This window comes from Cricetulus griseus (assembly GCF_003668045.3).
Source record: "Cricetulus griseus strain 17A/GY chromosome 1 unlocalized genomic scaffold, alternate assembly CriGri-PICRH-1.0 chr1_0, whole genome shotgun sequence".
NCBI classification, from domain to species: Eukaryota; Metazoa; Chordata; class Mammalia; order Rodentia; family Cricetidae; genus Cricetulus; species Cricetulus griseus.
Genome location: NW_023276806.1, coordinates 193,157,847 through 193,173,162, shown reverse-complemented (window position 1 = coordinate 193,173,162; position 15,316 = coordinate 193,157,847). Strand labels below are relative to the sequence as shown.

Genomic DNA, 15,316 nt, shown 5'->3' with positions numbered 1-15,316 from the left:
GAAGCCAAGAGTGACCCTAGACTCCTGGCCCTCTTGCCTTGACCTCTCAAGTGCTGAGGTTACAAGTAATTGTTAGCATGCTTGGCACATTTCAGATTGGAAACATTTCTTACTACAGGGAATTCTCTAAGCAAATGTTCAGAAGTGTCCTGGGGTGGACAACTGACATAACATTTTTAAAATTCTCCTTCAAAATAAAAGTGAAGGCTAGGAGGCTGGAGGCAGGAAGAGGCATGGGTTGTGTCCATCATCTTGTTCCCAGCGTTTTCCTTGTGCATCAGTTCGTCCACTCTCACCTCCACAGATAATATTGGCCACTTACCTCAGTCCACTTCACATGGAGTAGCAGAATGTCTGCCGTGACATGTTGTATTTTGTAAAATATACGCGTCATTTCACACGGCTGGGCAGGCCCCTGGGAGTCTGCATTTCAAACGACTCTGATGCTGTGGTGGCTCTGCTGCTTTCAGACCTTGCTTTGAGAAGACAGCTCTTCCTCCTCCACCCCCGCCCCCCTTCTCCCTACCTACTTAGGTCTATGTGAGCATGTGTGCTTCAAAAAATTGTCAGTGATGACAAATGGGAGCATTTACTAGAACCAACACTCAATGCTTACAACACTGTTAGGTAGGTTACATTATACTCCCTTTTACAAGGAAACTGTGCCACAGAAAGGTTAAAGAACTTATTTCAGACCACCTAACTAGTTACTGTAGTTTCAGAGTCTACACCTAACCTGCTATGCCAATGGTTCTCAAAATGGAGGTTATAACTGGGTCACCTGCTAGACTTGTGGAAACAGACTATCCATCCCAGTTTCTGATGCTATAGGTCTGGGGTGGAGCCTGAGAGTTTACATCCAAAAAAGAAAAGAAAACTCAAATAACATTAATGCTACTGGTTCCAGGAGGATACCTTGCAAGCCACTGTGTATGTTATGCCAGATCAGAGAAATGGCTGGAATCTGCCCCTCATATTACATGAGTGAAATACAGGTAATTGTTCAGACCCTGACTTCACCCTTTTAAGCCTCTCAGTAATCCTACAATAGAGGTACTAGTCTATTAGCTCCATTTTGCAAGCAAATTGACGCATAAAGAACTTTAAAACTTGCCAACAGCCAGTGAGCTATTAAGTCACAAAATACCTGACCACCAGTAATAGATTCCTAAGCCCACACTCTTAATAACTACACTCCTCAGTCTGTCACAAGAGATTATTGCCTATAACTGTGCCTTGAAGAGAGCTCAGTGTGTGTGTGTGGATGAGGAGAGGAGGGCTGAAGAAGTTGCTCTCTTTATGAAGTCCACAGACGTGTGAGACCAACCATATAGACAGTAACTTGACCAGGAAAAGAGACCTTTGTCCTTTTGGCCCCAGGATATCTTAATCCCAACTCAACAAGAGACAAGAATCTTGAAGGAAAAAAGAGAAGAAAGTAATGTAGGCAACTTTATAGGATGACCCTTGAGTTGAGTCTTGGTTAGCTGCTGAGTGGGACAGATCTCAACATCTGAGTTTGGGAACACTTTGGGAGGTTTGGCCCTTGAGTGGGTCATCCTGAACCCAGACAGTGCAAGGAAGGCATACCCTCTGCACCTCTGGCTGCATTCTGGCCAGCCTCTGGCTTCCCATTCCTAGAATGGCTTCATCAAATAAACTGTGTGAAAAGACCTCTAAGTCCCCATGATACCTAACTTCTATGATGTCATAAAGAAGGAATGCTCTGGTCACTTTTTCTTATCTAGATCTCTGTTTAATAAGTTCTAAATGATAAATTATTCAAAATAAGTTATATTGCTAATATAACTTACATTTTGCCATTTTACTATAATAAATTTTCCTCCAGATGTCCATGTTGGTGATTGTGCCTTTTTTGATAATACAGCTTTCGTTTTCTTTTCTTATTCTTTGTTTTGTTTTCTTTTGAATATTTTGAGTCCTACTGCCATATGAAAGCAGAAGAAGGAAAGTTTCTGCAGGCTACATCTACCTCGGGATACTGGCTATGAGTCTGTCCAGTAGCTGTCAGTGGTGAGATCACAGAGAAGGGAAAAAAACTCAGCAAGTCTTTGAGTTTATTCCAGGACTTCTTTTCCTTTTAATTTAATAGCAGGGAATTTAATTTCTAGTAAGTATTACTGTCTGAAATCAGATTTTAAAAAACAACTTTTAAGTTAAAAATGTAAAACTGGGAGACGGTTCAGTGGGAAAAGGCACTTACTGCCAAACCCAACAATCTGAGTTCGATTCCCAGGGCCCACACAGAAGGAGAAGAGAACAGACTCCTATAGACTGTCCTCTGACCTCCACACAGGCATTGTACCATGCATGTCTCCCGCCACCCCCACCCCCCAATAAATGCAATACAAATAATTCTAAAACTCATGTTTAAGCACTGAAAGCAGATGCTTCAGAAGCTATTTTAAACTTACCTGGAGGAGAAGGAAATCCAGATGACGCCTCTTTAAAAGGACACTAGCTGCAGCTAGGATTTCTTTCATAGCCTTCACACCTGCCGAGTCTTCCACAGCAGCAAGGTCTTCTCCAGTCATTCACGTGATTTACTCTCCTGTTCAAACGCCACCTGGGCAGCAGACTTCCCTAGCACCTCATCTGGAAGAACTACCCTGCCAAGCTACTCACCTCCAGCCCTTGCTATGCTCTTTACTTCTCTTCTGCATGATTTTCCTCTGCATGGCTCGATTGTTTTTGTCTGGGTTTTCCCATTAGAATGTAGTCTCCATGGAAAACTGTTCTGCTCCCTGCAATAGCCTTGTAATGCCAATAATCTGTGATGTGAACTAAGTAAGCTCGGATGCATAATGAATGAAAGGGTTTTTCAAATTTTTGCTGAATTTCTAATTCTCTTATTCACTAACATTCTTCTGTAAAGAGATTCCTAGACATAAATGTGCATATTTTAAGTTCTATTTTTGCCTCTTCCGTATCTGGCTGGGTCATTTCTCAGAGCTTCATCTTGTGAACCTGACAGCCTGTGACCTTTATCCATGACTAAAGTCCAATAGAAAAAAAAAATAGATTTCATATGTTATGTAAGTGGAGTTTTTCCATCCCAGCAGCTGCTTCCAAATAGCCACTATGAGGCTTATATTAGTTGTAAATGCTCAGCCAATAGCTCAGGCTTGGTACTAGCTCTTACACTTAAAGTAATTCATAATCCTTAATTATGCTCTGCCATGTGGCGGTACCTTTATTAACATGGCGCGTTCATCTCCTGCTCCCTCTGCATCTGCCAGCAACTCTCTGACTCCATTCTTCCTTTCCCATCATTCTGCCTGGCTACCAGTCAATCTTTACAGTGTACAAAAGGATTATTCCGTAGCAATATAAAGATTGTCTTAGCCCATTCCCTGTGTCTGTTAGCACAGTATCGCTGGCCAGGTAGGTTTAAAGGAGTCTACTTTGCCTATGGTTCTAGAGACACAGGTCAAGGGAACACATTTGGTAATGGTCTTGCTGGCAGAGTCCAGAAAGAGGGAACACATCTCCTCAATCTCTTAGAAAGCCACTAAGTATTATGAGGACTCCACCTTGACAGTCTCGTTTCATCTTAACCTCTGATTGGCCCCACATAAAAACACACGTAGGGGTAAGTTCTGTCCTTGCAATTTAACAATGGCAACTCAATTTCAGCACCTGGACCTTTGGAAATACCCTCAAACCATAGCACAGGTTCTCTGATCGTGGACACATGGCACAAAACCAAGCACAACCATGAAGACTAATTTTTACACCATCATGACCTCAGGTAGACTTTATTTCCTCAGGCCAACGTCCAAAAAAACATGAAGTCTCAAGCTTTTGGATTGCTGACCCAAACAGATTTCCAGAAACTTATCAAATCTAGAGAGATGCTAACCGATTTCCATACTTATACCAAAGTGCTTCGCCCTTATTTTACTTTCCAAGCCTGTTACCCCTGTTTCTGCACTATCACAAGTCTCAGATCATATAATCCGGCCCACAAGGACATCAAACACCTATTCATTCTTTGTCTTCTTTTTTTTTTTTAACTTTACTTGGAAAACTATTTCAACTGTATTGTCCGCCATAGTTAAAAGATGGCCAATAAATCAGGATGAGATGTACACAAAAAAATTCCTAAGTCTGTTATGGGGCTATCTGTTTTTTAAAAAGATATATGTGTGTGTGTGTATGTGCGGGTGTATGTATATATGTGTGTGTGGGTGTTATGTATATATGTATATGTGTATGTATATATATGTGTGTATGTGTATATATATGTGTGTGTATATGTATATATATGTGTATGTGTATATATGTGTGTGTATAAATATGTGTATGTGTATATATATGTGTATGTATATATATATATGTGTATGTGTATATATGTGTGTGTATATATGTGTTTGTATGTGTATATATAGTGTATGTATATATATGTGTATGTGTGTGTATGTGTATATATATGTGTGTATATGTATATATATGTATATATATGTATATATGTGTGTGTTTGCGTATATATATGTGTGTATATATATGTGTGTATGTGTATATATATGTGTATGTATATATATGTGTGTGTTATGTGTATATGTATATGTGTGTATGTATATATATATGTGTATATGTGTGTATGTATATATATGTGTGTATGTGTATATATGTGTGTGTATAAATATGTGTATGTGTATATATATGTGTATGTATATATATATATATATGTGTATGTGTATATATGTGTGTGTATATATGTGTTTGTATGTGTATATATAGTGTATGTATATATATGTGTATGTGTGTGTATGTGTATATATATGTGTGTATATGTATATATATGTATATATATATGTATATATGTGTGTTTGCGTATATATATATGTGTGTATATATATGTGTGTATGTGTATATATATGTGTATGTATATATATGTGTGTGTTATGTGTATATGTATATGTGTGTATGTATATATATATGTGTATATGTGTGTATGTATATATATGTGTGTATGTGTATATATGTGTGTATGTGTGTGTATGTGTATATATATGTGCGTGTGTGCATATGTATATATATATGTGTGTGTATGTGTATATATATATGTATATATATGTATGTATATATGTGTGTGTGTGTGTGTGTGTGTATACGTTGACTAACAAAGAATGCCTCATCTAATGAGACTTTTTGGGAGTCTACCCTCATATAACCATGACTCCTCCAAATCAGGTATTTAAGTCTCATTTCCGGAATAAAGACAGATTACAGATCTCAACCTGTTAACTCCACGTACACGTAATTGTACGGGGGAGGAGACTTGGGTCCAGAAAACCAACTTGCCCGCGGTCGGGCTGCTGGGAGTCTCCAACCCCGCGGCCTTCCTGCGCAGGGACCCAGCCATCAGCTTCCCGTGGTCCGTCAGCCCGCACCGCCGGGACGACCCGCCGCCTTCCCCGGGGCTCAGTCTTCTACTCCCTCCCGGCCAGCCACCCCCAAAGAGGCCACGCCCCCGAGGCCACGCCCCCAGCTCCCGTCAGCCCCTAGCTGGGTCCCGCCGAAGCCCCGCTCGTTTCCCTTTCGTAGCAGTCGCTAGGTAAATCAATCACCAACGCGCGCGCGCACCAGCCTCGCGAGGGCACAGCCGTTGCCCCGGCAACGAGCGGCCCCGCTCTCCATGGGGGGCGTGGCTGCGGCCGCCGAGGTGAGATGGAGCGTCCTCCGGCTGTGTAGTCTGCGCGCGGGGCTCTGGGGCACGTCCGGAAGCGCTGTCGCGGCCAGGGCGGAGGAGACCGCAGTGAGTGCCCTCGGACACGGCCTGGCGCGGCCCCGCGGCGCCCAGCGCTCGCCCGCCCCGCCCGTGCACGTAAGGAGACTGCCGCCGGGGCCCGGCGGGTTGTCCCCGTTACGAGCCTTCATCCGGGGCCGGCGCTCGCCCGACGGGGCCTCCCCGGGGCCGCCGCGTCAGCCCCCGCCCGCCCGCTCGCCCGCTAGCCCGAGCCCTGGCGCGGGTTTGTCACTAGAGACCGCTGTCCCGGCGGCCGCTGTTTGTGATGAAGCCCGCGGGGCCTTCTGTGCAGTCAGCGCCCCCAGACCCCGCCTTGTGCGGCCACCAGAAGGAAACCCAGGGTTGCGTGCGAGCCGCGCGCCCGGACTCGCGGTCGGCCCGTAGGTGACATAGGCCGCACGTTGTGAAATTGGTCGGTCAGTCCCTCCGGTCACCTTCCCAGAGGGTAAGGTCTTGGCCGGGGCTGGCTCTCCGGCCGTCTCGATGCTCGCGAGCGAGCGCGTTTGCCTAGGAGCAGCGGTGGTCTTCCGTCCCCTGCAGAGCCTTGTGGTGCACCCGGGCTAGTGATGTGAATGATCAGTGACCCAAAAACGAGCGGGGTTAAGGAGAAACTCGAGTTGTCGACACCAACTTTTGGGGTCAGTGGAAAGTCAGGGAAGGGGGGGGCAGGAAAATGTCAAACGATTGCCACGTTTTATTGCCCGAGTCATTCATTGTGCCTTTTTTTCTTGCTGCTGCATGGTTTTTAATGCCCGAGGATAATCCTGAATTTGCTATTGCTGTGTAGTGTTTAAATATATATGTTGAATAGTTTGGCTACGTACCGTGAAAGTTTCGACCAGATTATTTATATGATTTGTCGTCGTCGTCCCCCCCCCCCCCGCGAGACAGGGTTTCTCTGTGTAGCTTTGGAGCCTGTCCTGGAACTCGCTCTGGAGACCAGGCTCGTCTCGAACTCACAGAGATCCGCCTGCCTCTGCCTCCCGAGTGCTGGGATTAAAGGTGTGCACCACCGCCACCCAGCACGCGTGTCTCTCTCTTTTTTTTTAAACAGACTTTTTCAGTTTTATTTTTGTTCATAAAGCATACAGGTTATACATTTACTTGTCCCCCCCTCCCAGATTCACCTCCACATTCCCTGTCCATCTTTGTGTCCTCATTTTGATTTTTTATTTAATTAAAATGTAATTACTTTCTCCCCCTTCCAACACTCAGACTCATAGCCTCTTTCTCATTATTAGCATTATGCTTGTGTGTGCAACTAAATACATAAATGCAGCCTGCAGCAGCCTGTGGAATGTTGCTTGCATGTATATATTTGTAAGACTGACCGTTTGCTATTGGATTGCCATTTAGAGCGACCATCTTTATCGTAGTAATGAGTAGTTTCTTCAAATCTTTGAAATTGTAATTGATTTCCTGTATCCTTATTAATTTGGTTTTTAGAGATCTGTCACTGTTCATTAAATACACTTGGATGTGTTTTGGAGTGTTCATCTAATGTAGAGCATATATGCCTAGGTGTAAAAGAAAACCTGTCCAATATTTTCCTTAGAATTTCTACAGCCTACCTACATAATAAACGGAAGTTCAAGGCAGACACTGGGAGAGATGTCAGAAGACTCAGAGGAGGAAGACTACTCAGACAGGAGTATCAGTGATGATGATGAATCAGTATGTCTTTTACTTTACATAATTTGAGATAAAAATTACTGTAAAGTATATTTTCCCAATTAAAACATTGTAGAATTAAGGTGATGTCAAAATAAAATCATGAAGTCATTGTCATGGAAGTTAGAAAATAACTTGACTGAAAAACTTATTATGTAATATAGTTTAACTAGAAAGAAATAAAAAGAATTATTCTTTCTTGAACAGGGTATCAATTTGAAAGTGCAAAGGGGAATGGGAAAGCTTGGAGGGAGGAAGGGGTAAAATGCTCTAATTCTATTTCAATTAAAAACATTTTTTTTAAATAGAGAAAAGGGATGTTTTCATGAGAAAATACTCGGGTAAGATTACTTAGGATTTTATTAAGATTTATGTTATCATTAGGGTTTTATTTTACAATCCATATCTACTTACTTCTGTGCTAATTAAGTTAACATAATGTGCACCATACTAGAACCACTGTTGTCCTCACCAGTGCTCCTGTGTTTCACCACAGCACGCTAATACCAGAAGAAAAGGGTGTGGAGAGTAGAAAAAGGAAGAGGAGTGGCTAGTGTTTGAGAATATTGTGTCTGGTCCTACAACCTGTTCTAAGAGATTTCCTTTTAAAAGTATAAATTACATGTTTAAAATCCCGAAGTCTCTCCAAAATGATAACTTTCTGTGTTGTTGTGCTTTTTTTTTTTTTTTTTTTTTTTGAGTTCTCATTCTCCAGTTGTTTCCCCAAGTGTTCCAATAGTCAACTTTATTCCACCTCTGCAGTCAATACCATTGCTATACCCTGTGGAAGAGGAGGGATAAAGATGAAAATTTCAGGTTCCAGTGAGCTGAAACTACTACTTTGGGGCCAATAACCCAAATAATCATAGGAGTTTTCCATTTAGTAAAGATTAAGAGCAATGCCAAGTACTTAGAAAATGTGAAACAAAACTCTGGATTTTGATATTATTGGTTCTTAAGTTTTAAAATTCTTTTGTTTCAGGATGAGGATACGTTCATGAAATTTGTAAGTGATGATATTCATCGGTGTACACTACTAGCAGGTTTGAACTCATCTATATGTATTCTTCTCTCCTGTATCATGAAACTTTGAGTGAAAAAAAAGTAGGATAAGGAAACTGAAAAAAAAATCCAGATTTAATAAGGCAGTGATTATTCTGGTAGGGAGGGAGGAAGAAATAAATCCACTTTGAAGTTTAAATTTTAAGTAAACCTAGATAATATGAGAAAGTAATGAATGAAATTAAATGAAAGCAGTGATTGTGATTGCTTTGTGAAGTACTGTTTAACATGAGTTAACTTTTCATTTTATTCAAAAAAACTAAAACATTTTTTAAGGATATAAGATATAACAATGTATTGGATATATATTTATTTATTTTAGTAATATATAGTTGCAAGTAGATTTTTAAATAAGGTTATTTGCAAGTATTTATGTGCTTATGGGCATCTTGATATATATTAAAACTTTTTAATGTATACATTTACAGTTGTACTGTCAAATTCTAAAATATTTTCAATAAATATTTACATATCTAACACAGTCTAATATAGTCTTTTTACTTGTCTTTTACCACCATCGTAAAACAAATCTTTACTTTTAAGATAATTACTCTTCTTAAGTTGGTATGTGTCATTGCTAGGGTTTCTGTTGCTGTGACAGTACCATGACCAAAAGCAGCTTGGGAAGGAAAGGGTTTATTTCATCTTATTACTCTCAGGTCACACTCCATTTCTAAGGGAAGTCAGGGAGGAACTTGAGGAACTGAGCTGGAGGCAATAACCAGGGCAGAAGCCATGGAGAAATGATACTTGCTGGCTTGCTGAGCTTGCTTGCTTATACCATCCAGGACCACTTTCCCAGTGATGGCAATCCCATCAGTAAGCTGGGCTCTCTTACATCAGTCATTAATCAAGGAAATGCCTGCTTACCAGTGTTGTGGAGGCATTTTTTTCAGGATTCCGTCTTCCAAAATATGTCTAGGTTTGTGTTGACAAAAACCAACCAGCATAGTATGCACCTTTCTAGATTTTTCTCTTTATAAGTGTATATGTGTGTATATACGTATGTAGTGTATGTGCATATATAAAGTATAGATATGTGATTTGTATATATACCTATTGTTTTGTTTTTTTTAGCTTTGTCATCTGATGGAAGATAGAATGTGGCTCCTTGTTTTAACTGGTATATTGTTAGAGGACTTGAAAATTATCTTACAAGCTTATTGTCTATTTATATTCCTTTTTATGAATTGCCCATTCATGGTAATTCTTTGATTTTTGCTTATGTTACTTCCATCATTTAGAATTATTTTGGTGTGGTTGGGTTTATCAGTGTTCATTTATGGCTCTTTATTTTTATCTTATTCAAATTACAAACACCTTCCCTACCCCAAGGTCATGAGTGTACTCATCAAAATAATCTTAAGTACTTATCTGTGTTAATCTGAATTTTGATATTTAGTTTCTCACATGAGTAGGTTTTATTTTCTAATTCATAAATAGCTGCAGTATCATTTTGTAATCTGTGGCATTATTTATTGAAATTTGATTTTTATCACTGATTTGAAACGTCATCTTTACCATATATTAGAAATACTAACTTTATCATGTACTAAATCCCATCTTTCCATCCCTGGAATCATGAGTCACTGATAATGTTGTAAATTACTGCTTTAAATGTGGAATTTTGGTATATGTTGACAAGTATTTCTTCTGACTCTCTAATTGAGTCAAAAGTTAGAAACAATCTGAATATTCAACAATAGGATAATTACTGAATAAGTCACATCACATTGTGTTCAAGATATATATTGTACTATGCACTCTAAGAAAGGCTTTTATAAGTGAAGATATAATTAGTAAAGAAACCACAAATGAATTCTGATAGCCATATCAAAATAATTCTAAAGGACCAATGTAGGTACTTTTCTCTGATATATATTAATAAAGTTGCATTCGTGTGTTTAAGGTGATCCAATTTGGGTAAAGCCTATTAAAATGTAACTTTGACACATTTAGGAAATGATTTGAGCAACAACAGTCCACAAATTGGATGCTTAAAATCAAAAGTGTTTGGAAACACTACCTAAGCCTCACATAAGGGAAAGACTTAAAGAATGAATTTATAAGCAAAGCAAAGATTTGTTTAAAGTGGAACCGAGAACTTATTTAGATCCTAGTGGAAAGTCCCTGGAGGTCAGTTCACAAGTAGTCCTATAAAAGAAGGGAAATAAACATAGAAGGCATTTCATATCAAGCTGATGCCATACAATTACACACTGACAGAGAAAGGGCCACTGCACTGTCTGCTGAGGGTAGGCCCATGATAACTGTATGAACCACTCTCCTGAAGTTGGATCACGCACTGAAAAGCTTGTGACTAAGAGAATACTAGCAATCTTTACGAATACAGTTCCAGTAAGTGATAAAGTTATAGTCAGTGCCTATATTTAACTCATTGGACAATTAGTATGATTAAGAAGTCAAATATAGGGCTTGGGGAAATAGATCATTCAGTAAAGTACTGGCCTCACAAACACGTGAACCTAAGTTCTAAACCATAATGTCTGGCATGGTGGTTTGCACCTGTAATCACAGCAATGAAGAGGTCTATGAGGAAGATCTGTACCACTCATTGGAGAGCCTAATAGGTGGGCTCTGGGCCAGTGAGAGACACTGTCTCAGTGTTCTTGAGGATGACACCAAAACAAAGGCTGTCCTCTGGACTCACAGGCTCTCAGACACATACATTTGAAAATCAAACCTAAGTGATCTGCTAGGGAAGCTGAAAGAAACAGACATTTTTAAAGTATTGGTAAAAAATCATTATAATACTACTACGTAGGTTAGTAAACTTTTTAGCTACTATGAAGATCAGTTGTCATAAAATTTCATTTAGATATTTAAAATGTTAAGAATTATTAAACAGGATGATATCTATACATATACATAAATTAAGTAGATTAAAAGGAAAAGAAGCAAAACACAGAGAAATTGGGGATTTCCTTGTGGTCATTCGTAATTGTATTTTAATCTTTTTTCAGCTGATTCTCTTGGTGACCCATTCTTCCCTCGAACTACACAGATTTTATTAGAGTATCATCTAGGAAGATGGGTGCCACGCCTTCGTGAACCACGGGATTTATATGGCGTCTCTTCTTCTGGTCCACTAAGCCCAACACGGTGGCCATACCACTGTGAGGTCATTGATGAAAAAGTCCAGCATATTGGTATGTTTTTAGAAGTTTGGGGGATTCAGACCTTAGCAAACTTATTTTATCCATCTTGATGTTAATGAGGAGACTAACGAACTGCATTCCAGAAGTATAACATAAGTCATGTGTATAAATAAAAATTTCCTACTAGCTTTACAGGTTTAAAAGTGCAATTAACTTTAAAATATAGTCTATTTAACATATATCAAACATATTTCACTTTATCCGATTCTGGTATACATTTTATACTTTGTGGTATCTCAGTTCAGACTGTTCACATTTCACTGTGCTTAGAGGGATTTAAAATGTATGTTAGAACTGGGCATAGTGGTTCATACTCCTCATTCCAGCACACAGGAGGCAGAGGCAGAAGATTGCAAGTTCAAGGCCACCCTGGGTTGTATATCACCAGATATACTTTTAGAGGTAACATAAACATCTTTATTAATACAAGTGTAGACTGTGCATCGTACACAAGTTAGTCAAAGACGTTTTTTGTTTCATGTTTGAGGAGGTCAAATATGTGTTACATGTTTTGTAGGGGTTTTTTTTAGTTTAGTTGTTTGTATAAAGGATTTTCAGGGGAGTCTTCCTCAATCAAATTTGATGCATATCAACCTGGAAATAAAGACATAACCTCTTTCCCAAAGTAATATATCTTTTGACTTCCATTTTGAAGTTCAGACATTTTAAAAATATATAGGTTGGTTTAATCAGCAGTTTTCATAATCTAATATATCTTAGCAGCCGTCATTCCTTTTTAGCAATCAGAAAATTTAAAGACAATAACATACAGAATCCAGACTCTCTGTGTATTTCCTGTCTTTACTTGGTTTATTATATATTTTTATTTTACTTGACTCCTTTTTTAAAAAGACGTTATTTTTAAACTATTTTTTTAATCTATGACTGTATATACCTTTTCTGTCTCCCAAGCCTATGTATATTTTTATTTTGTAAATGATTTATTTATTCTTATTTTATGTACATTGCCATTTTGCCTGCATATATGTCTGTGTCAGGGTGTCAGATCTTGGAGTTACAGACAGTCGTAACTGCCATGTGGGTGCTGGAAATCAAACAGAGGTCCTCTGAAAGGACAGTTAGTGCTCTTAACCACAGAGCCATCTCTCCAGCCCATGCCTGCATATATTTTTAAACACACTGTAAGCTGTTTAGAGGTGTTTTCCATCTGGATCTGTCTTTACTGAGCATCTGTATTGCTCCTTGATTGCATAAGATGACTCTTAAACGGCTGTGTTAGCTGCCACTGGTCCAGCCTAGCTTAGTGCTTGGTGGCAGTGCATGACACTGCACTGGCGGCTGGCTCCTCCTGCAAACAGCAGCCAGGAGACCTGTCTCTGAGAGGCACAAAGACTAGGAAGCTGCGTTTGGCTCCATTTTAAAGCTTTCTCAGGTTTTGTGTGGCTCTCCATCACCAGATGACGGGTGCCATCTGTAGGTAGACTTCTCCTGTGTCCCAGCAGCAGCTCCCAAACAACCACTCAAATTATTCATTGTAAATGCTCAGCCACTAGCTTAGGCTTGTTTCCAGCCAGCTCTTACAACTTAAATTAACCTATTTCTATTCCTATTCTGCGCACTGCCTCTGGGTTCCCTTACCTCATCTAGGAAATTCCCATGTTGCTTCTTCTGCATCGGGCTCAAGACTTCAGACTCCACCCTTGTTCTTCCCAGGGTTCTCTCTGCCCCCAAACTCCTGCCTAGCTATTGGACAATCTGCTTTTTGTTAACAACGAGAGCCACACATTTTCACAGTGCACAGAGGATTATTCCACAGCATCTGCCTGCCTCTGCCTACCAAGTTGCTGGGATTAAATTTGTGCGCCAACGCCACCTGAACTGCTTGCTGGGAGGCAGCACACATGTTTAATCCCAGCACTTGGGAGGCAGAGGCAGGCAGGTGCTGTGGAATAATCCCCTGTGCACTATGAAAAGGAGTTCTTAGAAGCTACATTTTCTTCTTGTATTATCTGGTTTTAGATAGATAGGTATCATAGCAAGACAGGCAGCCAGCAGATAGGTAACATAGAGAAGCAAAACGAATAGTGGTTTTGCTTATTGAGTAGCAAAATTTTCCCCCAACTTCCAAATATAGGTCTAGAAATACATTAAGAATCCATGGTTACTAGTATAAGCACCACTTATTTACGGAGATGACCTCAGTGTCCATTTCCTAGAGTATCTGTTTGTCCTTTCAGCTCGGTCATCCTACCTCTCCTGTAATAGCCCCGTTTTGCTCCTATACCAGGGAAAGAAATACAGAAATCAAACAAACAAAAGAAAAACCTACCATCACGCACTAAATGTTGACTCTTCCTCCGTCCCTTCTTACGCCTTGCTTCTGTTTCATAATCTCTGTGGCTGCGTCAGGGAGAAGGGACTTGGAGCTGAGAATGAAAACCCTTCTTGTTTCTGCGGCTTCTGAGTTCTCTTCTGTGTGAGAGATAAGAGAATGAGAGTAGAAGAGACCCAAAGAGGAGAGGAGAGTAAATCCCAGTGTGCCCCCTACCCCATGCTGATTCCCTGTAGCAACTTTCCCCCTAAACAGCCCACTTCCACATTCTTGGTGCATCCTGTTCTTACATTTATAACATTTAATTTCCATCCTTCATTTAGCCCTTAGTGATTAACATCAGTGCCTCAGGATGGAGACGGTCTCTACTCCCCGGTTACTTGATACACTCTGCTTTCAGACTAGAGCAGTTATATTTATGACTTCTAGTAACTCCAAATATATGTTCTTACCAAACTCCTGTTTTTACGGATAGTTAGATTCTCTGGCACCATACTTCAGGTGTCTTGCATGTTAAATAGACTTGAGCTTTGCGAGCCCAGCTTCCACCGTGAATGAAGGTGCAAATGCCCCACTATGCAAGTGCAGATGTTACCTTGCTCAGCATTGGTTTCCCAAGCCCCCTAGAGTCCTAATGGAAGTTTCACAGCTACTAATGACACACTTTGTGCGTGGTAGAATCACACAGGGTGAGAGCTTTGTTTGGAGCTTTGTTTGCGCCGTGTTTTTTGATCAGTCTGTCCTATAGTTTCAAGTTGTGCAGGGTATCAAACTGCAGCTTGTGTTACATCCTTTATGGGGGAAGAATAGGAAATCTGCTTACAGGTGTCTTTAACAGCTTTCCATACTTGCTTCCATTCTAGAAAGTCTTTTCCACAGTCTTGCACATTCCTTTGAGATTGTTTTTTAAAACAAGTTTAAATATTTGACACGACATACAAGACTAAACAGAGTTCCACTTGTAGATTGCTTTTATTTAAAGGCAGAGGAATGGTGTAGCAAAATAAAGAGGCTTCTGGCAAATGCTGGAGCCCAGAAGACATCCTGGTTCAAGGTCCCTGGAGTCTTAACTCTCAAACACATACACACATAAAGACATCTGATTAAAACAACATGTGTGTAGTGAATCTGCCTCAGAAACTACGTTTTCTGCCTCTTCTACCGTGTGGTTAAAACAGCTTGTTTAAATGTACTGCCAAATGAAAGCCATCAGTTCATAAATTTTCAGGGGTTACCAAAGAAGCCTACATCTTAAACAGTTCATCTACTAATCTTACAGTCTTTTCTTAGCCAAGAGTCAAAGCTAGACATCTAGTGTGCTGTGTAGATTTAAAAAAA

The 15,316-nt window shown here is 40.1% G+C and overlaps 1 protein-coding gene across 25 annotated transcripts in view; it reads left to right on the top strand.

Annotated features, from left to right (window-relative positions):
* Positions 1-5,517: 5,517 nt before the first annotated feature.
* Agbl3 (ATP/GTP binding protein like 3) overlaps positions 5,518-15,316 on the top strand; it is an 88,028-nt gene continuing 78,229 nt past the window's right edge. For 18 of the 25 annotated variants that reach the window (XR_004771681.1, XR_004771679.1, XR_004771678.1 and 15 more), the window contains exons 1-4: positions 5,696-5,851; positions 7,329-7,447; positions 8,427-8,487; positions 11,491-11,676. Coding sequence is in view for 16 of the 25 variants with exons in the window: in XM_027391435.2 (XP_027247236.1) it covers positions 7,385-7,447; positions 8,427-8,487; positions 11,491-11,676 (310 nt within the window). In the remaining 9 variants the exon portion in view is untranslated. The other 7 variants (XM_027391432.2, XM_027391431.2, XM_027391433.2 and 4 more) reach the window with 7 other exon arrangements.